Here is a 25624-nt window from a genome sequence, read left to right as displayed (position 1 = left end):
GAATTGAAGTTTTTCGTAAATGTTACGGATTATTAAAGTTCTGAGCCTTCAAATTGAATGATTGACAGTGATGACTGGAATTTGTATATGTTGGTCATATATATTGAATATTTTTTGACTCCAGTAATGTAAAGTAGTGATGGAACTACCAAACGCTTCAACACTGAAGTTTCAGCACGTTTCTATTTCCGGTTCACTTGACGCAACATTTGTTTACCATCCGGGTTGAGCATTACTTTGGTGTACTGTTCTCCTAACCAAACGAGCGCCTTCAAAACATTCTCATCGGGTAAGTACCGAAGTAACAAGTTAGTGGACTAAACCGTCTCATTTTAAAGCATAGTGGAAGTCATTTGGCTTTATGTTGAAGCTTCGCATCTATACGTAACTTAGTTTAGCTTAGCTCGCTAGCTATTACACGTTAAACTAAAGCATTCTGATTGCTTTGGCTTAACGCCACATTGTTTTCAGGAAAAGTAGATCGGTTAACATGAGAGTGATTACATTTAATTGTATAAGACGCTTCTCGACTTGTCTTTAAGATGCGTCAAATTACTACTGACTGAAGGCCAACGCAGTCCCAAACATCAAGGGTAGAGACATGGAAATTGAAGAGAGGAAATCCAGGTCACAACGAACAACTAACAAACTAAAGGAAATGAAGGTAAGATCATGACATTTGCTGTAGTATTTTTCATGCAATAAATGACTTGTTTTGATGTGATAGGGATCAATGATTGCACTGAATCGATTATTCATGAAAACCCTCGCGCTTTTAATGTTTGGTTGTTTGGTACATTACAGACAAAATCTTCTCAGGCTAAACCAAACTACTATTTCAGTGTCAAGTTAATAGTTCTAAACAATACAAAAACAATAAAATACTTAAGTCCGCATTCTGTAGCAGCTTTAAACTACATTCAATTAATTTAATGTTGTGAATCAACAGTTAAAGTTGTAAAAATTGCTCCCGTTATTCCATAATTTCCCTTCTGTATACTTTCGACAAGTGAAAATTCTAAAACCGTTTCATCATTTAAAGATAGATTCAAGTCAAGATTTTGCCGATTTAGGAGTTTTGTTTTGATAAATAGTCAATTAGGTTCGCTACAAGAGAGCCTTCCAGAGAAGTCTACTGTTTTAAGATGGCGGCTGTTTACTAACGCCGCAGTCGTCTGTCATTGCGCATCTAGTTCTATATATATATGTGATATCCACCGTAGCATTATGTGGCCCTATGTTTGCAGCAACTAACAACTGGGCGTTGTTTATAGCGGATGTCGGCCGCAGTTAGGCACAATTCTTTTTTTATCTAGCGGTATGAGTTTAACGTGATATATTACTCTCGGTCTGTTCCTCATTGCGTCCCGAAGATCGCGCTGACTGTGTTTTAGTTCCGCTTTACTCAGGCGTACCTTAATAGTCCTGAGTGAATATTAAAGAATGCCTGCCGTCCAATGCACTAGCGTATTTTAATATTCACTCAGGACTGTTATATTCAGCTGCTATTTCTTTCTGTCTTGAAAATGCACTACCTAACTTCAAGTCACTTTTGTACACATCTTTTGCACCATATTACATTTTTAAATTATATTCATTTTGTTTGTTTGCACCATATTACATTTTTTAAATTATATTCATTTTGTTTGTACATTGTCCAGTAGCTATTTTATTTATTATTATTTTTATCTATTATTATTATTTGTTTATACAACTCCAAGGACTCTTTATACAACTCCAAGGACTCCAAGGACAAAGCGCGCTTTGTCCTTGGATTTTGCTGGGAGAGCTGATTGCAAGAGTTGGTGCGTCAATCTTGTGACAAGACGGCATTGTGTATCTCTTCTATTTCTTCTCATTAAACTATGGTGTGCTATTTATTTTTATATTAGTAGTGCAGTCCTATCGTAAATATGAAAATGATACTATTTCCTGACTAATTATATTACGTGTGTTACAGTAATGCAAACAGTTAGACGGTGCCTACGAGAACCTGTACCATATGTATGTGTTAGACAATATGTGTGTTAGACTAATGCAAACAATTATATGGTGTTTGCGATGACGATATCTTTTCCCTTTATTATTCTTTTATGCTCTGTGTTTTTAGACGCATGTTTGCACGAGGGGAGAGAGGAAAGCAATTTCATCTGTGCTGTATGTTCTACGTATATGCATATTTGACAATAAAGCTGAACTTGAACTTTACCTGGTATACCGTATGGGCCCTGATGATAAGACGACCCCCTCTTTTTCAAGACTCAAGATTGAAAAAAAAGACTTTTTGAACACCAAATTAATTTTTATACAGAAAATAATTACAGTATATCCGAAACAAATGATTATAACAATATATTTGAGAGAAAAAACATGCTATTTTGCCTCATTCAAATCTTAACATCTGAACATTTAAATATGTAAACTAAAGTGCAATCACATTCGTAAATAAATGGCTTCTGGTTTTTGAAATGTAAATAAACCAATCTACTGTGATAAAACAACAAAATTGCAATAACTGCATTAACCATCAAAGTGACGTCTAAATGTAACTGTAGTTTTGAAACAAATCTGAGTTAGGAAAAACATTGCAATAAAATAATGCAAACTGGTTCAACTAAAAAGAGTAGCTGAGATCCGTCATGACAGAACATCGCTTGCTTCAATGATATCTGGCGCCATCTAGCGTCGTGAATGGGGAGAGTAGCTGAGCGCTGTCATGACAGAACATGATATCTGGCGCCATCAAGCGTCGTGAATGGGTATAATGTCTGGACCGCGAATATCAGACGACCGCCTCTTTTTCAGCGTTATTTCAATGCAACAAACACTGTCTTATATTAGGGCCAATACAATAATTAAATAATCGGAATTTGGATATTTGTGAATCGTTCTCGAATCTTCCACAGCCGAATCGCGAATAATCTAAGAATCAGAAATTTCGCACACCTCTAATGCATGGTACGAAAAATATAATAATTACCTTGAATCCTCAGACAAATCACTCCTGAGGCGTTCCTACCTGTTTGTATGCGGTGCAACTTTTTCAACCTAAATCCGGCGTTCGATCGCTACGTGTGTTTGAGAATAACTGCTCTTGATACTTGGTGTGGGCAGGCCCCCTACATGAAGACGCAGTGTCTGGGGAAGGTTACCCGTCAATATAATTATGAAGTCTATGGTTATACATGGTGTCATCTTTAATATATTACCACATGCAGGTGAATCAAGCACATCTAGACATTCTCTCGAAAAAATAGTATTTAGTCGTGAAAAAAGGAAAACCTAAATCTTCTTGCATTGCAATGTAAAAGTCGATTTCCCGTGCTAATGCTAACACAAACATGAAACGTTCTCTCCACAACATGGGAAAGTTCCCTTTTGCGTAACAGTTTACATAGTTTTCAGTTGTCGCCTTACCACGCCAAATGTAAAACTAGCCTTTATATATATGTTATAATGCAATGACATGATCAAACAAGTACTTACATACATGATTTAATCCATTTTCCAGTAAATGTCGCAATCGCCGCTGTCAGTTCCATTGAAAACCATCACAGCGCTGCTTGTGCTTGGAACTACTCACACCTACATGAACCACGTGACCACCCGCGGCAAGATCAGAGCGTGTCGCAACGCTTTCTCCACGGCTCTGCATCTATTTATACAGGTAGTCCCCGAGTAGTGAACAAGTTCCGTTCTTACGCTGGCGATTTAACCCAAATTTCCGCGTAAGTCGGTATTAACCCTTTAAATACAGCTTAAAACTCCTATTAACTATGCTAAAACACGTATTAAACACCATTGTGCTGTCCTCGCCAAGATGTGGGTGCTAAGACCTAGCCAGCTAGCGAGCTAAACTTCGAAGTGACGATATCAGACGTCCGTGTGGTTTACTGACTTTACTCAGCTGCTCATGACATCAACACTTGCAGAATGAAAGTAAAATAAAAATTAAATCAGTTCAATCTTCAATAATAGCAATTCAAATTTGCGTTTGTGTCTAGTTGCTGATACAGCAATAGCAATGAACAAAAACACTTAGCATGTATCAGTTAGCGTAGACACTGCATCTGGATGCTTCGAAAGTAACAAATGTGCATGCAGGGTCTTTCCTCTCCCCCTGGCGTCTTCGTGGGAGCAAATGTCTCTTCCTTGTGTGTGTGTGTGTGCGTGCGCACTCTTCTTCTCGTGTGCAAGTATGTTCTTCTTTGTGTGTAAATGCGCTCTTACTCGCATGTCTCGCGTGCGGAAATACTACCTGCTCTACGCTTCCTACACCAAAATAAAAGCATGCATCACAAAAAGCCAACAATATTTAAAAAGAAAAAAAAATAGAGACTCCAGTGTCGTTAAGTTGAAATCACGTAAGTTGGGTACGTCCTAACCCGAGGACTACCTGTATTTCTCTCCATATCTCTGATGTCAGCAAATCATGGGATTTTTTTTTTTCTCACCCAGTGTCCCACAGATGTCACCGTAGAAGATCATCACCACGAGAAGCACGATCCCCTCCACTTTAAGCAGGAAGAGGATTCCGAGATGCCGTACATCAAACAGGAGGCAGAGTCAGAGAACCCCGACATGAAAGAAGAAGACCAGGAAGTTGGAATCCCCAAATTTCCAATGGGTGTCGGTGTGAAGAGCGAAGAAGACGAAGGACCAAGCGAAGAGAGCCGAGCAGCGAACCCTTTGAGCGACAGCTCATTTCAGCACGTGACAACAAAAGGAGATCAACCGGACAGCCTCTCAGCTCCGCTTTCGGACAGCGACGACATAACGTCACATTCTTCTGACTTTAATAATGATGAAGAGGAGGATGACTTTGACCAAAATGCTTCAAAATCTTCAAACAAGTCATCATTGAAAAGAGACAAACAGCAATGTGCGGTTGGGAAACCATTCACCTGCACACTTTGTGGTAAAAGATTTCCTCGGAATTCTTCTTTAAATAGACATAAGCTCATACACACTGGAGAGAAGCCTTTTGCCTGCACACTTTGCGATAAGAGATTCATCGATAAGGAACGTTTAAACAAACACACAAGAACACACACTGGAGAGAAGCCTTTTGTCTGCTCACTTTGTGGTAAAAGATTCACTGAGAAGACGAATTTAGAAAGGCATAAGCGTACACACACCGGAGAAAAGCCTTTTGTCTGCTCACTTTGTGGTAAAAGATTCTCCGATAAGAAAGGTTTAAATAGACACACAAAAAGACACATTGAAGAGAAGCCTTTCGCCTGCACACTTTGTGGTAAAAGATTTTCTTGGAATTCTTCTTTAAATAGACATAAGCTCATACACACTGGAGAGAAGCCTTTTGCCTGCACACTTTGCGATAAGAGATTCATCGATAAGGAACGTTTAAACAAACACACAAGAACACACACTGGAGAGAAGCCTTTTGTCTGCTCACTTTGTGGTAAAAGATTCACTAAGAAGACTAATTTAGAAAGGCATAAGCGTACACACACTGAAGAAAAGCCTTTTGTCTGCTCACTTTGTGGTAAAAGATTCACTGAGAAGACTCATTTAGAAAGGCATAAGCGTACACACACTGGAGAAAAGCCTTTTGCCTGCACTCTTTGCGGTAAAAGATTCTTCTATAAGAAAAGTTTAAACCGACACACAAGCAGACACACTGAAGAGAAGCCTTTTGTCTGCTCACTTTGTGGTAAAAGATTCACTGAGAAGACTTATTTAGAAAGGCATAAGCGTACACACACTGGAGAAAAGCCTTTTGCCTGCACTCTTTGCGGTAAAAGATTCTTCGATAAGAAAAGTTTAAACAAACACACAAGCAGACACACTGGAGAGAATCCTTTTGCCTGCACACTTTGCAGTAAAAGATTCACCGAGAAGAGACTTTTAAACCAACACACAAGAACACATATTGGAGAGAAGCCTTATGCCTGCACACTTTGTGATAAAAAATACTCCACAAAGGAATATATAAAAATTCACATGAGAACACACACTGGAGAGAAGCCTTATGCTTGCACACTTTGTGATAAAAAATACTCCACAAAGGCATGTATAAACATTCACTTGAGAACACACACTGGAGAAAAGCCTTTTGCATGCTCACTTTGTGGTAAACGATTCACTCGGAAAGGAAATTTAGTAATGCACGCAAGACGCCACACTGAGTAAAACGGTGGCGTCACCAGGGCGTGGCCAGCCCCCCCTTAATTTTGTTGGCTACCCCACTTGCCACCCTGCTTGCCAGTATATCGTTACATTGTTATACCATCAGTTATTAGAGGTGGGCAAAATTTCCGATAATTAGATTATTTGGGATTTGGCCGTGCAAGATTCGAGAACGATTCACAAACATCCAAATTCCGATTATGGAAATATGTCAAGTAAAGCGGAACTAAAACACAGTCATCGCGGTCTTCAGGACGCAATGAGGAACGGACTGCATTGCGTCCTGAGTGTAAACATCATGCTTGTCATTACACGGGTATGGGGCCGGATCTATGGGGGGGCCGGGGTGGGCACGGCCCACCCAGACGTGAGTCGTGCCCACCCAATCAAAATGTTGGTGTTCTGTTATGCATAAAAGATTGATTTGTGATTGAATACCTGGGTTTTATTACTTTTACGTTTTATTAGCATCATCTAGTGGAAGTCTTAATTTACTGCATCTCATGCGCACTTTATTTGAAAGAAACTGCAACACGGAAGTGACGTTGTTCAGTAGAGAATCACACGACGACGGCCGCAGTCAGTTCACGCAGTCTCTGTGACCACTTTGCCTTGAATTTGAAGTTGCATCGCCGGTATGTATTGTTTAAATGCGTTTAAAAACGTAAATATGTGAACTGTGTGTACTTCAGTGCAAAAAAGGGAGACAAGTTTCATGTTAAGTGAGTCTGTGATATGCTAATTACCCACGAGTTAGAGGGTCGGCAAAAGGGCGTCTCGGACACTCTGCTAATTGTTTATTCATATTTTCATATGCAGTTTGCTACAGATAGGGCAGTACATATGCGATTTCATATATTGTGCATATTTTGATAGTGTTGTTTTGTCTGTTTTCTTTAGTTTCACCCTTTTGAGTTTTAATAAACAAAGCCACGTCTGCAGAGTTGTTCATACGAGAAAGGTGTTCATAGCCACGACTATCAGGACGGCACAGTCAGGAATATTTATTGTAGCGTCGCACTGGATATAGAGAACGCACGGAGAGTTGGTCTAACCTATTTTTTTATTGCAGGATTAACGGTTACTGTTGGCCGCAACCACGCCCAACAAGCAATCACCAAAACAAGGTGTTTTTCCAACCTCGTTTGTTATCCGCGCGCTTCCTCTCTCTCCTCCAGACACATTCTCGCAGTCGGACATCCGTGCATTAATGACGTCACCAGCCACAACAAAGCGTCGCCATATTGAAATGGGGGCAAAACACGAGTCACAAGCAGTTGCTCTGTCGTGCATTGTAGTACAAACGCGTTGAACTTTTGTCTTATTTGCTGACTTTTTTTTCCGTCGGAATGACTAAAAGTTGCCGTGTTGCGGGTTGTAACACAAGGAAGAGTTCGGAGCCACATTTGAAGTTCTTCATTCTTCCTCGTGAGAAGAAAAGGACAAGCAAATGGCTGAAAGCAATCAATCGAGGAACAGTAAAAGAAGGCGGTTCCGTGGACCATTCTCGCCAGTGGGAGACCTAAATCCAGGCACATTTACGTTTGCAACCGACATTTTATTAGTGGTGAGTAAACTTGAATCGATTTTTTTTTCCCCCAATTAGCTGCTAGGATTCAATAGAATAGGCAGTGGTTATTATTACCGTAACCGACAACTCGCAAAGCGTTATTTTTCTTTTGCCGTGAACTGCTCTGATCGATCGGTATATTATTGGCCAGGTTGGAATTGGTTATTTTGCCGTGACGTGTTCATGGCTAAATAACGCTTGGAGGCGAATTATCGGTTACGGCAGAAATAATCACTCCGTATATACTACCAGTTTTCTTAGTTCCACACAGTACATATTCCACGTAAATGATAAAGGTCAACTTACTGGGTGACTTTATGAGGTAGTTGTAGATGTTTCCGAACTCCACTGCAGGCCATTCCTTTGGATTGTTTTTCCAGCTATCAGCTGCGACTTTGTATGGGCAGATTTGCAGGCCAATACACGCTAATTTTAAGTCGTATCGCCTCCTCACGTCTGTCGGCAGTGACTCGTGATAATAATGTCATATTTAAGCCGTTTTTATGAAAAAAGACGCAAAACACAGCTGAAATATATGAATTTTAGACGTTTGTTTACAGATGTTTATCTGTGCGTGCCCCCATCTCAAAATGGTGACACGTTGCTATGCGAGATGACGTCATCGTGACGACACGCCGACTGCGAGAATAAGTAGATAAATGAATGGAAAAAAATAAATAAAAATTTAATGCTGTCTCAACAGGACAAAAGCCAGTGTCCTACTTGCGCCGGTCCCAAGCCCGGAGAAATGCAGAGGGTAGAAAAAAGCCTGCATTGGGGGTGCCCCCTCAAGTTTTCTTAGTGCCCACTCTGGTGGGTAAACCTAGATCCGGGCCTGCACGGGTAATGACAAAGCTCAACTCACGGCTCCAGTTCACCTCATGCCGCTAGATAAAAAAAAGAATAATACCTGACTGCTGCCGACAGCCGCTACAAACTACGTCCACATCATGCTACGGTAGGTAATAGATATCATATGTATGTAGAACTAGATGCAAAATGACAGACTCAACGGCGTTAGCAGCACATGTATTGAAAACTAAATGCGAAATGACAGATTTGCCGTTGTTAGTGATCAGCCGCCATCTTAAAGCAGGAGACTTCTCTGGAAGGCTCTGTTGTAGCGAACCTAATTGACTTTTTATCTAAAATACTCCTAAATCGGCAAAAATTGTAAAACTGTTTTAAAACTTTCACATGTCTAAAGTAGACAGAAGGGAAATTATGGAATAGCGGGAGCAATTTTAAAAACTTTAACGGTTCATTCACAACATTTAATTAATTGAATGTAATTTAAAGCTGCTGATACAAAATGGGGACTTGAGTATTTTATTTACTGTTTTGAACTGTTGATACTGAAGTAGTCGTTTATTTAGTAATGTGTATTTCTGTTTGTTTTCAATTTGTTAATTCAGTTTTTAATGATATTGTATTTATCAATTAATTCATAGCATATAATTATTTAGAAAAATAAACATGAATAAAGTTTTTTTTTTAATTATATAAACAATTCTAGTATGTTTTATTTATCGAAGTCATGTGAAACAACCTGCTTTGTGTGGAGGCTTCTTGCCTACAGCGACCTCTCCTGGCCGTTCCTTCTCGCTTCGATGGTAAATGGTAAATGGTGTTATACTTATATTAGGCTGTATTGGCTGAGCCAAAATTGTGTTGGTTCGTTCCACTGAAATGGATCTACGTGACCTCTGCATTGTAATTTACATACGTTGCTAATTACTACCAAAAAAAAAGTTCTACTCACGGTTTCCAGTCATTTTTTAGTAATTAGCGTTTTCGTATCGGTCTTTTTTTCCCCCGTGGCGCAGTGATATTGATACGGCGGAGTCGTATCGTCAGTGTGTGAAGCCATTTTAGGTCACGTGCACCAATAGGAGACGAGGACTGTTGCTATGCGCGTCGATAAACAAACAATATGGCGGCGCCCGTGTCAAGCTACGACACGAGCGAAGATGAACCAAAGATAAGAAAACCGCATTCGGAATTTAGTCAAAAGGCATCGAAACGATGCTATATGCATCTCTCAACTGTCCAAGGGCGAAAAAGGGCAGGAATTTGGAAAAAACGTGCAGAGCCCGCGTGGTTGCGTCAGACAATGGCTTTCTTCCCAGGCTCCGTCGAAGGATCTTGCTGAAAATGCGTCGACTGGGATTTTTAACGACATTCACTACAGGTAAGCCACACGCACGCCTTTACTACAAGGTTAATTGTTATTAACTTATGCTAAAAAAAATCTTATTTAAACTAGTGTCGTAACGATACCATTTTTTAGCCCAGATATCAATACCACTTTGTTATAAAATGTATATAGGGTACAGTGTGTCGAAAGTGAATCCAGTAGAACTTTTTATTGCATACCAGTTATGGGTGACAATGGCTAAATAAACCTTTTGGCTCAAGAACATCAAGCTGTAGTCAATAAAAGCCCTGATACTGACGTGGCAGTGATTGCTGTTAGTCTGCAGATAGATTTACAGTGTAAATTGCATTTTTTCACAGGAGGAGGCAACAGAACGAGGACTGACGTCTCTAAGGTCTCTGCAGCTCCTGGCACTAGTGTGTGTTCAGCACTCATTGGCATCCATACATTCACAGGTTGTGACTCTGCTTGTGCCTTTCATGGCAAAGGCAAAAAAAACCTTTTCTTTTGCACGTCATAAAAAAGAATACCTGACTGGGTTTGCAAAGCTGGGCAGCAGTTTTAAACTTGACCTACAAACATTTAACACGTTGTGTAAATACGTGTGCCACCTGTTTTGCCAGTCATGTGCCAAAAATGATGCCAAATGCAGATCTTTCTGTATGGCCTCGTCAGTCTTGCCAGAACATTCTATTCCCCCCAAAACTGATGCTCTGTACCAACATTGCAGGACAGCAGACTATCAAGCAGCAATTATGAAACGTTGTCTGACAGTTAAAATGTGTGCCCCTTCACCCATTGGGAATGGGTGGGACATTGAGGATGGGCAGTTGGCAGTGACATGGATGACTAAAAATCCTGCCCGATACTGTTTTGCAAGTAGTCAACTGTAGTTGAAAGGCAACCATTTGTGACATGGGAAGATGTTCCTGTATGTCTGCAAAACTTTCTTGTACTGATTTATATCGGTGCCAAGCATGTGAGAATGTTTCCAAAGAAACAGAAGACACTTGGATAGGATGATGACTTTGAGTAAAGCGATTTTGAGGAGTAATGTTGTCATGTACAGTTTTACTATTCTTTTATTTCTATTTTTTTTAATTCGTTTTTCAATATTTGTATGTGTAATAATGTGTATTTCTATAGTATGAGATACTTCCATGTTTAAATAAATGTGTACCAACAGTACTATACTTGAATGATTCCAACCTTTTGTGTATATACAGTGTGATTAAAAAAGGCTGTGCCAAAATCAAAATGCCATGTCAAAAACGAAAAACATAAAAAAAAAATAAAAACTACCTTGGACAGATGTAGGAAGTAACTAAGTTTAATTTCATGTTTTCATAGTACTCAAATATGGCCATCACCAGCAGCATGGACAACATCAAGTTGACATGAGAATTCCTCCCTCCCGCGTTGATTGCGTCTGTTATGTAATCTTTCATGTCATCAATATTCGCTGGAAGTGGTGGAACATACACTTAGTGTATAACATACGTTATGTGCCATAAAGATGGATAACGAACTTTGTCTTTAACATACCAACACGTCCAGCAAGTACTGATGATGTGAAATATCGAACAACAGTCGCAATCAAGACAATAACTGCGACATGCACACGTTTGAGAGGAATTCTCATCGTGGCTTGATTTTGTCCGTGCTGCTGGGTGTGCTCACATTTGAGCACTTGTGAAACATGAAATAAAACTTGGAAGTTATCTTCAACACGTGTCCATCACTTCTTTTGTGATGTCTTTCATTTTTTAAGTATCACCTTATGATTTTGGCACATTATATTTTTGATCACCCTTTAATTTTTTTGTCTTATTCCATTTTTGCCATGATTCACATCTAGGAGGGTGTGGTAGCAATTGGGTTGATTTTCAGCTATTTATGATCATGGCGTGCATTTTTTATTTTATATATTTCATTGCATAGTAGGTTGTGATATTTTTAATATGACACATAAGCCTTTAGCTTAATTCAATATATATTTCATTGTGCTGGGTGCAAATCATTAATGTTGAAGTGTTTCCTTCAAGAAATTAGCTACATTTCTCATTCTGAATTCACCTATGTATATACTAAGGCACCAATACTTGTTTCAAATGTTTGGTAGATGTGTTTATGACATTTGATAAAGATTTTGTGTTGCCAGAATTAATATAACACTTAAAACAAGCAAAAACAGCAACACTAGATCTGTATTTTCTGTATCTGCACTTTTTCATGGTCCCAATAAAGCCATATTTCCACAAGCTTGTCCATTCGCAGCACTTCCTGGTCAACTCTAATCTTTTAATGGACGACGGTCTCACAGAAGAAGTTGTAGCTGTCAGTGAAGGGTGTTTCAGTTCTGAAAAACACGCACACACACATAAACCATGTGAGAACTGTTTCATCCATATCATATTTACATAATCTTCCAATCCAAATTATATAGGCTTGTCTATTCTGCCATTTTTTCCTGAATAAAATTATCAAATAGGTTTTTGGAACTACGGTTAAACAGACTAAATACTATGTTATTTGTCAATCTAAACTTTTTGCTCAAAGTTAACAATCTAACATCATAATAATGACCGCTACAGCCCAGAACTCACATTGCAAGTCTTAACTTCATATGTGATCTGACCAGAAGCCCACAACTCCCATAGTTATTCACAACAAAAGGCGTGTGTGTGGCTTACCTGTAGTCAATGTCGTTAAAAATCCCAGTCGACGCATTTTCAGCAAGGTCCTTCGACGGAGCCTGGGAAGAAAGCCATTGTCTGACGCAACCACGCGGGCTCTGCACGTTTTTTCCAAATTCCTGCCCTTTTTCGCCCTTGGACAGTTGAGAGATGCATATAGCATCGTTTCGATGCCTTTTGACTAAATTCCGAATGCGGTTTTCTTATCTTTGGTTCATCTTCGCTCGTGTCGTAGCTTGGCACGGTCGCCGCCATATTGTTTGTTTATCGACGCGCATAGCAACAGTCCTCGTCTCCTATTGGTGCACGTGACCTAAAATGGCTTCACACACTGACGATACGACTCCGCCGTATCAATATCACTGCGCCACGGGGGAAAAAAAGACCGGCACGAAAACGCTAATTACTAAAAAATGACTGGAAACCGTGAGTAGAACTTTTTTTTTGGTAGTAATTAGCAACGTATGTAAATTACAATGCAGAGACCATGTAGATCCATTTCAGTGGAACGAAATCCATTTTCTAAGCACTTTTTCCATGGTGCCAATACAGCCTATATAGCGCTTTTCCACCTTTCAAGGCGCTCAAAGCGCTTTACACTATCTCACTATTCACCTACGATGTAGTTCTTCCAGTGTTCTTCTTTTGTACTTTAGGGATAATTAAGTTTCATGGTTAGCGGAGGAAAAAAAGCGAAGTGATTTGAGCCTGAGAAGCTTCAATGCTTAGGAATCAAGCGAGTTCTTTGAAAGAAGAAGTGACTCCAGTGATGTAAAGTAGTTATGGAACTTCCAAACGCTTCAACACAGAAGTTTCAGCACGTGTCTACTTCCGGTTCACTTGACGTAACATTTGTTTACCCATCCAGGTTATGCAGTACTTTGGTGTACTGTTCTCCTAACCAAATGAGCTTCTTCAAAACAATATCATCGGGTAAGAACCGAAGTAACAATTTAGTGGACTCAAGAGTCCCATTTTAAAGCACAGTGGAAGCCGTTTGGCTTCATGTTGAAGCTTCGCAGCCTTACCTTAGTTGAGTTTAGCTCGCTAGCTAAGACACGTTAATGCAGGGGTGGGCAAACCGGTCCTCGAGGGCCGCAGTGGGTCCTGGTCTTTGTTCAAACTTATTCAGCACAGACAGTTTAGCCAATGAGGTATCAGTGGAAACAAGAAGCACCAGACTGAAATCTACTGATTGCACTTGTAAGAAACCGTATTGGTGAAAGGCTGTCCTCATGATGGGCATGAACAAAAACCCGCACCCACTGCGGCCCTTTGTGGAATAGTTTGCCCACCCCTGCGTTAATGTATTCCGATTGTTTTGGTTTAACCCTTTAACACCTAAGCCTATTTTGGCCGAATTTGCATGCATTTGATGTTGCCTTTATATTTCTAAGAAAAAAATGTTTACAATGGCCAAGTTGCGTCCCTTTTTTCAGGACACCTTGAACTTCCTGCCTAAACTGTTGTTTTCTTCACTGATCAATTATAATCCACATTTTGGACCCAACAAGACAAAAAAAAAAAAAATCTTTTTTCAAAACTTGTAATGTTGATGTCCCATTGACTACGGAGCCCCTAAGGTGACATGGAAGAAGAAAAAAAAAAGAGGAAAAAAAAAAGTTGACGTTAAAAAAAAAAAAAAAATAGTGCCCCTAAAGGGACACAAAAGATTTTTTTCTGTCAAAGGAAAAAAAACAACAACACGAAAGTAAAAAAAAAAAAAAAGGTCTGAACTACAAAAAAAAAAAAAAAATGCCCCGGGAAAAAAAGAAAAAAAGACCCGGAAGTCGTAAAAAATTGGGGTTGAAGCAAAAAAAAAAAAAAAAAAAAAAAGCCCGGGAAAAAAACCCCACAAAAGTAAAAAAAATAAATAAATAAATAAATAAAAGGAAAGAAAAAGACCGGGAAGTAAAAAAAAAAAAAAAAAAAACAACAATGAAAAAACACATAATTCCACTTTTTTATACGTGCGTTTTGCAGGTAAATAATGGCAACAATGGGGCGTGATCACCCGTGGAGCAGGTTAATTGAGTTTTACTTTGAAATAGGCCTAAAATATGATGACAAAAGATCAATTCTTGATATTAAGCACGGTTTCCAAATAAGCAGAAGACATTTGCAGCGAGTTTTAAAGTCAACCGGACATTTTCGTCGGAAAACGTTCTGTGATTTGGCGGTCCTTGTTGACTTCATTCGCTTTCCAAAACTCAAACTGACCTGGAGGCACAACTATCTTCCAAAACTCAAAAGACATTATCTCCCGTTTTTCTTGGCCGATTGACTTCAAATAAAAACTGGTGTGGACATCAACTTCCGCACTTTTAAACGAGACCAACCAGCGGCACGTGGGTGACGGAATTACAGCGTGACAAAGCTTCAAAGTAGATATGCGTAAATGCGTCGCTGCCGACACGTTAGGTGTTAAAGGGTTAACGCCACTTGCCCACTTCCAATTTGCAAACTTGGTTTTCAGGAAAAGTAGATCGGTTAACTTGAGAGTGATTACATTTAATTATATAAGACCCTTCTCGACTTGTCTTGAAGATGCCTCAAATTACTACTGACTGAAGGCCAACGCAATCCCAAACATCAAGTCAAAGGGTAGACATGGAAAATGAGCAGAAGAAATCCAGGTCACAACGAACAACTAAAAAACAAAAGAAAATGAGGGTAAGATCATGACCTTTGTTGTTGTATTATTCATGCAATACATGACTTGTTTTGATGTGATGGTGATCAATGATTGTCCAGGGGGTTTTACCAGGGGGGCAGTGCCTAGGCTTGCCACCCGTCCCTTGAAATACGGAATCGTTCCGAATACGGAACGCAGTTTATTCCGTATTTCACAATTGTCCCATGGGGAGGCGATCCCGCACGACCCGCGTTTCGGGCCGCACACCCAGCCCATGCACGTCTGGCACAGACAAACACACAACTGCACTCACGAGTGAACACTGAGCCAGCAATAATGAACAAAAACGGCAGGAGATATTAAAGACAGCAAGATAGTTCTCTGCCTGCCCGCTGCTGTCTGCCCTGCGCTCCACTTCCAGGTTCGTTGCCAAGTTACCTCGCTCGCTCTGCTCAGTGCACCGCCCCGCGCGTTTTCAGAACTATCTCTTCAACATCAGAAGCTCAGGACACCCCACGTCATCCTCAAAAGGGGAAACGTCTTCAAAAAATAGACTGGAGTGGGAAAACTACAAGGCAGGCAGGAAAGTTTTTGCAGTGTCTCACGGAGCTGTAAAACAGCATGCTGCAGGGGACTCCACAAATGGAATATAAGATCCCAGAAGAGCCTTCGTCACAATTCTTTGTACCTGAAACATCCCCTGAGCTTGATTTGGTATGTTATTATGCTCTTGTATATGGATAACATATAGGCTATATTTATATTTACCTTCATACATCTTGCATTGATGGGAGCATAGCTAGGCTATTTCAGTTGCTACTATGGTTGATTATTTTCAGGAATGTTTTTTTTTAAACATGCATTTCTTATCAATCAATATGGGAATGAATTTATGTACTCATAAAGAACATCTTATTTTGTTCTGCTAACTAATGATCCTCATTTGGAATTATTCCTAATAGATTAACAGCAAATAAACACTGAATAAGTAATCCTACTGCGAACATATACTATCTATTGATTGATTAATAGTGATATCAAAATTAAAGCAATAATTTGACATCATCCCACTCCTACCCTCTAAATTACTGCAGCTGAGGGGACACAGGTATAGCACACAGTAAAATGTGGCCAGAGCTACAATAGTGCTGACTGTGGACACAGGCTCAATCAGAGGATTTTATGTGATTCCAAAATGGTGAAGAAAATGACTTTGGGGAGAACAAAGCAAGAGGCACTGTTGAAACAAGTCCTGGGTCCAAAGGCAGTGGGTGGTGTGCTCAAGATCTTAACATCACCCATCCCATTCTCAATACAGACTGATGCCTTGAATAGATTGAGCAGGAAGATGTTTCCCCTTGCTGTCCAGTACTTCAGTCCAGAGTCTGGGGTCATCAACAAAATGCTGGACTTCATAGAGAATGCAGACGAGTCAGCTGCTGGAAGTTAGCTTTCTCGAAACATTCCCTTAAGAAATTTGGCTTGTCAATGGGTCACGTGACCAGATTCAGTGCCGACAACACAAATGTTAATTACGATATTCTTAACTTCGTTTTCACTAACCTGCAGAAAAGAAAAAAAAAACAGTCTGCTGCAAGGAAACTGCCATGCCCACATAGTGCACAATACAGTTTTCTCATCTAAAAATAGATACATTTCTATGCATTTTAGGAGTTTTGGGGATGCCCCTTTTTTTTCGCCCATAAGGCTTTGGGTGCGTGGGGGGCGTCCCTTATTTCTATTTCTAAAAGGTGGCAACCCTAGCAGTGCCCACCCATGGACACGCTCTGCCCACCCAAAGAAAACTGGATGTAGTACTAACGGCATTCTGGTATGGGGCGCCGTTTGTAAAGCAGCACATGCTGAAAATTACGACATTTTCTCACATTTTGCGCCACACAGCGTTTAAAATGTGGTGTAAAATGTTTAGAGTCACTTTTTTTTGCACATTTAAAACATTATTTAGCAACTTAAATATTTATTTTTAAATAAGACGTTTTGGCCCTGATTGTTTAAATCCAGAACGAAATATTTAAATCTTAAATTTTGTTGTCCTGCATCCTAAATGTTATTTTTTTTTCCACATTCTGTCTCTCATGGTTGAGGTTTACCCATGTTGACAATTACAGGCCTCTCTAATATTTTCAAGTGGGAGAACTTGCACAGTTAGAGGTTGACTAAATACTTGTTTGCCCCACTGTATGTGGCAACCGCCTTAGGAAATCAGAGCTTTTTACATTGACAGTTCTTGTGAATAAATGCTTAAATCCCTGATTTTATATAGAAATCAATGTAAAACAGTCTAGATTCTTGGTTAAAAGCAACAAAAAAAAACGGTCAGTTACATAAATATGTCGAGTAATGATGCCAATGCCGTGGCGGCTAATTTCTCCCTTTGATTTTGTTTTTTTTCATAACGCTTCAAAATGCACGCATGGTAGAGGTGAGAATCTTGGGGCACCTAACGATTCAGTTATAAATGGATTATTCATGACAAAACAAAAGTCAACAATATTTAAACCTCATTCAATTAATGTTGTGAATCAACAGTTAAAGTTTAAAAATTGCTCCCGTTATTCCATAATTTCCCTTCCGTCTGCTTTTGACAGGTGAAAATTCTAAAACTGTTTCATCATGTAAAGATCGATTCAAGTCAAGATTATGCCGATTTAGGAGGTTTTTTTTAGATAAATAGTTAATTAAGTTCGCTACAAGAGTGTTAGGGTGTGCGACGAGAAGGGATCCAAATGCAGACAAGCAGGGGTTGTGGCGAATAATATTTTATTGGCGAGCACAAACAATAACGTGGCGGGCGTAAATTGTTCTGCTCGGTGTAGCTGAGCCGACGCGGGGTGTGGAAGCTCGGAAGGAAGGCAGGCGTGGGATCCGATAGGGGCGCGCAAAGTCAGGACCTGGGGCGAGAAGAGAAAAGTCGTGAGCCGGGGATCAGATAAATAATTAAGTACGCGAGACACAACTGACGTGGTAAAACAGACTAGTTGATCGGGCGACGAGGTGGTGGCGTCCACTGGCTTATGAAGATGGCTGATTGTCATTGCCAGCAGCTGTGGCCGCTCCACCCGTCTGGCGTCCAACCTGCAAATCAAAAACACTCACACCTGCCCAAGGTGGGCCAGGGTTCAGGAGGGAGGGGCTGAGGCCCTAACAAAGAGAGCCTTCCAGAGAAGTCTACTGTTTTAAGATGGCGGCTGTTTACTAACACCGCAGTCGTCTGTCATTTCCCATCTAGTTCTATATATTTATGTGACATCCACCGTAGCATTATGTGGCCCTATGTTTGCAGCAACTAACAACTGGCCGTTGTTTCGTTGTTTATAGCGGCTGTCGGCCGCAGTTAGGCACTTTTTTTTTTTATATCTAGCGGCATGAGTTGAACGTGATATTTACTCTCGGTCCGTTCCTCATTGCGTCCCGAAGATCGCGCTGACTGTGCTTTAGTTCCGCTTTACTCAGGTATACTTTAATAGTCCTGAGTGAATATTAAAGAACGCCTGCCGTCCAATGCACTAGCGTACTTTAATATTCACTCAGGACTGTTATATTCAGCTGCTATTTCTTTCTCTCTTGAAAATGCACTACCTAACTTCAAGTCACTTTTGTACGCATCTTTTGCACCATATTACATTTTTAAATTATATTCATTTTGTTTGTACATAGTCCAGTTGCTATTTTATTTATTATTATTTTTATCTATTATTATTATTTCTTTATTCTTTTATGCTCTGTGTTTTTATACGCATGTTTGCACGTGGGGAGAGAGGAAAGCAATTTCATCTGTGCTGTAGGTTCTACGTATATGCATATTTGACAATAAAGCTGAACTTGAACTTTACCTGGTATAAGAATATAAGACGGCCCTGATCATAAGACGACCCCCTCTTTTTCAAGACCCAAGTTTGAAAAAAAAGACTTTTTGAACACCAAATTAATTTTTATACAGAAAATACATACAGTACATCCGAAACAAATGATTATAACAATATATTTGAGAGGAAAAAGCATGTTATTTTGCCTCATTCAAATCTTAACATCTGAACATTTAAATATGTAAACTAAAGTGCAATCACATTTCGTAAATGAATGGCTTCTGGTTTTTGAAATGTAAATAAACCAATCTATTGTGATAAAACAACAAAATTGCAAAAACTGCATTAACCATCAAAGTGAAGTCTAACTGTAACTGTAGTTTTGAAACAAATCTGGATAAGGAAAAACATTGCAATAAAATAATGCAAACTGGTTCAACTAAAAAGAGTAGCTGAGATCTGTCATGACAGAACATCGCTTGCTTCAATGATATCTGGCGCCATCTAGCGTCGTGAATGGGGAGAGTTGCTGAGATCTGTCATGACAGAACATCGCTTCAATGATATCTGGCACCATCAAGCGTCGTGAATGGGTATAATGTCTAGACCGCAAATATCAGACGACCCCCTCTTTTTCAGTGTTATTTCAATGCAACAAACACCGTCTTATATTTGGGCCAATACAGTAATTGAATAATCGGAATTTGGATGTTTGTGAATCATTCTCGAATCTTCCACAGCCGAATCGCGCATAATCTAAGAATCAGAAATTTCACACGCCTCTAATGCATGGTACGAAAAATATAATAATTACCTTGAATCCTCAAACAAATCACTCCCTAAACGTTCCTTCCTGTTTGTATGCGGTGCACCTTTCGTACTTTTTCAACCTAAATCCGGCGTTCGATCGCTGCGTGTGTTTGAGAATAACTGCTCTTGATGCTTGGTGTGGGCAGGCCCCCTACGTGAAGACTCAGCGTCTGGGGAAGGTTACCCGTCAATATAATTATGTAGTCTATAGTTATACATGGAGTCATCTTTAATATATTACCACATGCAGGTGAATCAAGGACATCTAGACATTCTCTCGGAAAATAGTATTTAGTCGTGAAAAAAGGAAAACGTAAATCATCTTATTGCAATGTAAAAGTCGATTTCCCATGCTAATGCTAACACAAACATGAAACGTTCTCTCCACAACATGGGAAAGTTCCCTTTTGCGTAACAGTCTACATAGTTTTCAGTTGTCGCCTTACCACGCCAAATGTAAAACTAGCCTTTACATATGTTATAATGCAATGACATGATCAAACAAGTACTTAGATCAGTACTTCTCAAATAGTGGGGTGCGCCCCCCCAGGGGGGCGCAGAGCGATGCCAGGGGTGGCGCATGTGACCTCGGGGAACATGCTTTTTTTTTTTTTTTGCCATACTAGAATAAAGTGTACTTGCGCATCCACTCAGTGGGTGGCAGTGGCGCTCTCATTTTCAAAGTGCGCGCAGTATTTTTGAAGTAAGCAAGAGCACACAGACGAGAGATAAGAAGAGCTGTGCGCCGTTTTCGAAAGCCGCTTTCCGGCCGGACTCACGCAGCGACCCTCTGTCTTCTCCGGTTCTCACGTGTCCGCCCGAGACGTGGCATTTTCGGCATGGGATCGTCACGACGACCGCCGTCACCTACGGTTCTCCTTCGGCCGCCGAGAATGCGCTTTTCTCGGGCCGTTTGCCTTTTGGTTTTGACATTTAATACAGTGGTAGGTGAGGAAAGACCACTGTTTACTGTGTCTAAAAATGATTATAGCGGACAGCCGGAAGCCAAATCAATTTAGACGCCACTTAAAGACATTAGACCCCTATCTCATTGATAAGCCGCGTGGTTGTTTTTCAGCGAAAACGTGCCGAATATTGCCAATAATCGTCCTGCTTTGTCAGTGTTATATAAGTAAACCAGTGAGCACTGTTAGCATGCTCAGTGGAAAATAACCCCACACTATTGCAAACTGGAGGTGATACTGTGAGCAGTGAGCAGCGAAAATGAAAACTGTCCTTTTGTCCAAAGACACCCTTTTTTTTTTTTTTTTCTCCTTCTATTCTATATCCTTCTTTTTCGGTCAAATTTTTTGGCATATTGTCCTCATGAGTTAATGTTTCTAATGAATTTGGATTTGTTATTATTTACTAGAGGTGTGCAAAATTTCCGATTCTTAGATTATTCGCGATTCGGCCGTGGAAGATTCGAGAACGATTCACAAACATCCAAATTCCGATTATTGAAATATGCCAAGTAAAGCGGATGTACAACACACAGCGCGCCGCGCGGTCAATGAGCAACGGAGCGAGAGTAGCTAAACATCATGCTTCTCATTACCCGGCCCCTCGGGTAATGCCAATGCTCAACTCACGGCTCTAGCTCAACTCATGCCACGAGATAAAAAAAAACACAACAACATACCTGACTGCTGCTAAAAAGCTGCTACAAAAGTACGTCATCCACAAAATGTTACGGTAGATATCATTTATATAGGACTAGATGCATTACGTTAGCGGTAGCGTTACCAGCACATCTACAAAAAGCTAGATGCGGACGTAGTAAACGGCCGCCATCTTAAAGCAGTACACTTCCCTGCAAGGCTGTTGTAGCGAACCTTCCAAGCAAACCTAATTAACTATTTATCTAAAATACTCCTAAATCGGTAAAATATTGACTTGAATCTATCTTTAAAATAGTTTTAAAACTTTCACATGTCGAAAGTAGACAAAAGGGAAATTATGGATTAATGGGAGCAATTTTAACAACTTTAACGGTTGATTCACAACATTAAATTCATTGAATGTAGTTTAAAGCTGGTGATACAGAATGGGGACTGGAGTTTTTTATTTACTGTTATTTTTCTATATTTGTTTACTGCTATATGTTAACTTGATACTGAAATAGTAGTTTGGTTTAGCCTGAGAGTATTTTTGAACAATTTTGGAACTAATGTACAAAACTTTTTTTTTTTTAAAAGGAGGGGGGTGCATCAATAATCGTTTTAGAATCGAATCGGAGCATATGAATCGTAATCGTAATCGTAATCGAATCGTTAGGTGCCCAAAGATTCCCAGCTCTATTATTTACTGATTTTATTTTTCAGTATCAAATGTTAAAAATGTACCTTGAGTGTATTTTTACAGTTTTACTTTTTTTTTTTTTTTTTAATTCAGGCAAATTGATGCGCGTTAAGTCTTTTCTGTTACAGACAAAACAATGTTGATAAAGTTACACTTTATAAGTTGATCTCTGTTATTTTCTGTAATAGAAAAAAATTACAATATGAGGCAGAGGCGTATTTATAATAGTAATATTATAGACAAATGATACTATTTACAGTGGCGGCAGAGTTTGGGGGGGGGCGCGAAACATTTACGTCTTCCTTGGGGGGGCGTAACAGAAAATAATTGAGAAGCACTGACTTAGATACATGATTTAATCCATTTTCCAGTAAATGTCGCAATCGCCGCTGTCAGTTCCATTGAAAACCATCACAGCGCTGCTTGTGCTTGAAACTACTCACACCTACATGAACCACGTGACCACCCGCGGCGAGATCAGAGCGTGTCGCAACTCTTTCTCCACGGCTCTGCATCTTGAAAGGTGGAAAAGCGCTATATAAGTATAACACCATTTACCATCTATGTATACAGGTAGTCCCGAGTAGCCAACGAGTTCCGTTCTTACTCTGGCGATTTAACCCAAATTTCCGCGTAAATCGGTATTAACCCTTTAAATACAGCTTAAAACTCCTATTAACTATGCTAAAACACGTATTTAACGCCATTGTGCTGTCCTCGCCAAGATGTGGGTGCTAAGACCTAGCCAGCTAGCGAGCTAAACTTCGAAGGGACGATATCAGACGTCCGTGTGGTTTACTGACTTTACTCAGCTGCTCATGACATCAACACTTGCAGAATGAAAGTAAAATAAAAATTACATCAGTTCAATCTTCAATAATAGCAATTCAAATTTGCGTTTGTGTCTAGCTGCTGATTCAGCAATAGCAATGAACATAAACACTTAGCATGTATCAGTTAGCGTAGACACATCATTAAAAAATAAAATCTGATCAACTCCCCCCAACTCGCCCAAAGTATTCGACCACAATTGAAAACGCACAAGAAACCGTACAAAAGGTGTTGCATCTGGTTAGCTTCGAAAGTAACAAATGTGCATGCAGGGTCTTTCCTCTCCCCCTGGCTTCTTCGTGGGAGCAAATGTCTCTTCCTTGTGTGTGTGTGTGTGTGTGTGTGAGTGCACTCTTCTTCTCGTGTGCAAGTATGTTCTTCTTTGTGTGTAAATGCGCTCTTACTCGCAAGTCTCGCGTGCGGAAGTACTACCTGATCTACGCTTCCTACACCAAAATAAAAGCATGCATCACAAAAAAGCCAACAATATTTAAAAAGAAAAAAAAAATAGAGACCCCAGTGTCGTTAAGTTGAAATCACGTAAGTCGGGTACGTCCTAACCCGGGGACTACCTGTATTTCTCTCCATATCTCTGATGTCAGCAAATCATGGGATTTTTTTTTTCTCACCCAGTGTCCCACAGATGTCACCGTGGAAGATCTTCACCAGGAGAAGCACGATCCCCTACACGTTGAGCAGGAAGAGGACTCCGAGATGCCGTACATCAAACAGGAGGCAGAGCCAGAGACCCCCGACATGAAAGAAGAAGACCAGGAAGTTGGAATCCCCAAATTTTCAATGGTTGTCGGTGTGAAGAGCGAAGAAGACGAAGGACCAAGCAAAGAGAGCGGAGCAGCGAACCGTTTGAGCGACAGCTCATTTCAGCACGTGACAACAAAAGGAGATCAACCGGACAGCCTCTCAGCTCCGCTTTCGGACAGCGACGACATAACGTCACATTATTCTGACTTTAATAATGATGAAGAGGAGGATGACTTTGACCAAAATGCTTCAAAATCTTCAAACAAGTCATCATTAAAAAAGGACACAAAGGAATGCGTGGTTGGGAAACCATTCACCTGCACACTTTGTGGTAAAAAAATTTTCTCGGAATTTTACTTTAAATAGACATAAGCCCATACACACTGGAGAGAAGCCTTTTGCCTGCACACTTTGCGATAAAAGATTCATCAATAAGGGACATTTAAACAAACACACAGGAACACACACTGAAGAGAAGCCTTTCGCCTGCACACACTGTGGTAAAAGATTCTCTCAGAAGACTTATTTAAAAAGGCATGAGCGTACACACACTGGAGAAAAGCCTTATGCCTGCACACTTTGCAGTAAAAGATTCACCGAGAAGAGACTTTTAAACCAACACACAAGAACACACACTGGAGAGAAGCCTTATGCCTGCACACTTTGTGGTAAAAAATACTTCGCGAAGGCAAATTTAAACATTCACAGGAGAACACACACTGGAGAGAAGCCTTATGCCTGCTCACTTTGCGGTAAAAGATTCACCGACAAGGGAGTTTTAAACAAACACAAAAGCACGCACACTGGAGAGAAGCCTTATGCCTGCACACTTTGTGATAAAAAATACTCCACAAAGGAATATATAAACATTCACATGAGAATACACACTGGAGAGAAGCCTTATGCCTGCACACTTTGTGATAAAAAATACTCCACAAAGGAATATATAAACATTCACATGAGAACACACACTGGAGAGAAGCCTTATGCCTGCACACTTTGTGATAAAAAATACTCCACAAAGGAATGTATAAACATTCACATGAGAACACACACTGGAGAGAAGCCTTATGCCTGCACACTTTGTGATAAAAAATACTCCATGAAGGAATATATAAACATTCACATGAGAACACACACTGGAGAAAAGCCTTTCGCCTGCACACATTGTGGTAAAAGATTCACTGGAAGGGCTCAGTTACACACACATAAGCGTACACACACCGAAGAGAAACCTTTTGCCTGCTCACTTTGCGGTAAACGATTCGCTCAGAAAGGACATTTAGTAATGCACGCAAGAAGCCACACTGAGTAAAACGGTGGCATCACCAGCCCCCCCCCCCCCCCCCCATAAATTTGTTGGCCACCCCACTGGCCACCCTGCTTGCCAGTATATCGTTACATTGTTATAGCATCAGTTATTAGAGGTGTGCAAAATTTGCGCTTCTTAGATTATTCGCGATTCGGCCGTGCAAGAGTCGAGAACGATTCACAAACATCCAAATTCCGATTATGGAAATATGTCAAGTAAAGCAGAACTAAAACACCGTCATCGTGGTCTTCAGGACTCAATGAGGAACGGACTGCATTGCGTCCCGAGAGTAAACATCATGCTTGTCATTACACGGGTAATGACAAAGCTCAACTCACAGCTCCGGTTCAACTCATGCCGCGAGATAAAAAAAGAATAATACCTGACTGCTGCCGACAGCCACTACAAACTACGTCCACATCATGCTAGGGTAGGTAATATATATCATATGTATGTAGAACTAGATGCAAAATGACAGACTCAATGGCGTTAGCAGCACATGTATTGAAAACTAAATGCGCAATGACAGACATGCCGGTGTTAGTGACCAGCGTCATCTTAAAGCAGGAGAC

The 25624-nt window shown here is 40.2% G+C and overlaps 1 protein-coding gene across 6 annotated transcripts; it reads left to right on the top strand.

The window, feature by feature from the left end:
* The first annotated feature begins 140 nt into the window (after positions 1-140).
* On the top strand, positions 141-24140 carry LOC130918721 (gastrula zinc finger protein XlCGF26.1-like). Of its 6 annotated transcripts, XM_057840722.1 has the most exons (7): positions 141-289; positions 543-664; positions 4459-4918; positions 7223-7277; positions 8424-8678; positions 15122-15247; positions 23612-24140. In XM_057840722.1, the coding sequence occupies exons 2-5, from the start codon at positions 602-604 to the stop codon at positions 8479-8481; spliced, it is 636 nt and encodes a 211-aa protein (XP_057696705.1). In that variant the 5' UTR covers positions 141-289; positions 543-601; the 3' UTR covers positions 8482-8678; positions 15122-15247; positions 23612-24140. The 6 variants fall into 6 exon arrangements, with proteins under 6 accessions (XP_057696705.1, XP_057696671.1, XP_057696689.1 ...); XM_057840688.1 differs by having other exon boundaries at positions 4459-7277; XM_057840706.1 differs by lacking the exon at positions 15122-15247 and having other exon boundaries at positions 4459-7277.
* The last annotated feature ends 1484 nt before the right edge of the window (positions 24141-25624 follow it).

Source organism: Corythoichthys intestinalis, chromosome 1 (assembly GCF_030265065.1).
Source record: "Corythoichthys intestinalis isolate RoL2023-P3 chromosome 1, ASM3026506v1, whole genome shotgun sequence".
Classification (NCBI taxonomy): Eukaryota; Metazoa; Chordata; class Actinopteri; order Syngnathiformes; family Syngnathidae; genus Corythoichthys; species Corythoichthys intestinalis.
The sequence above is the reverse complement of the archived record's forward strand: the minus strand, read 5'-3'. Positions and strand labels throughout refer to the sequence as shown.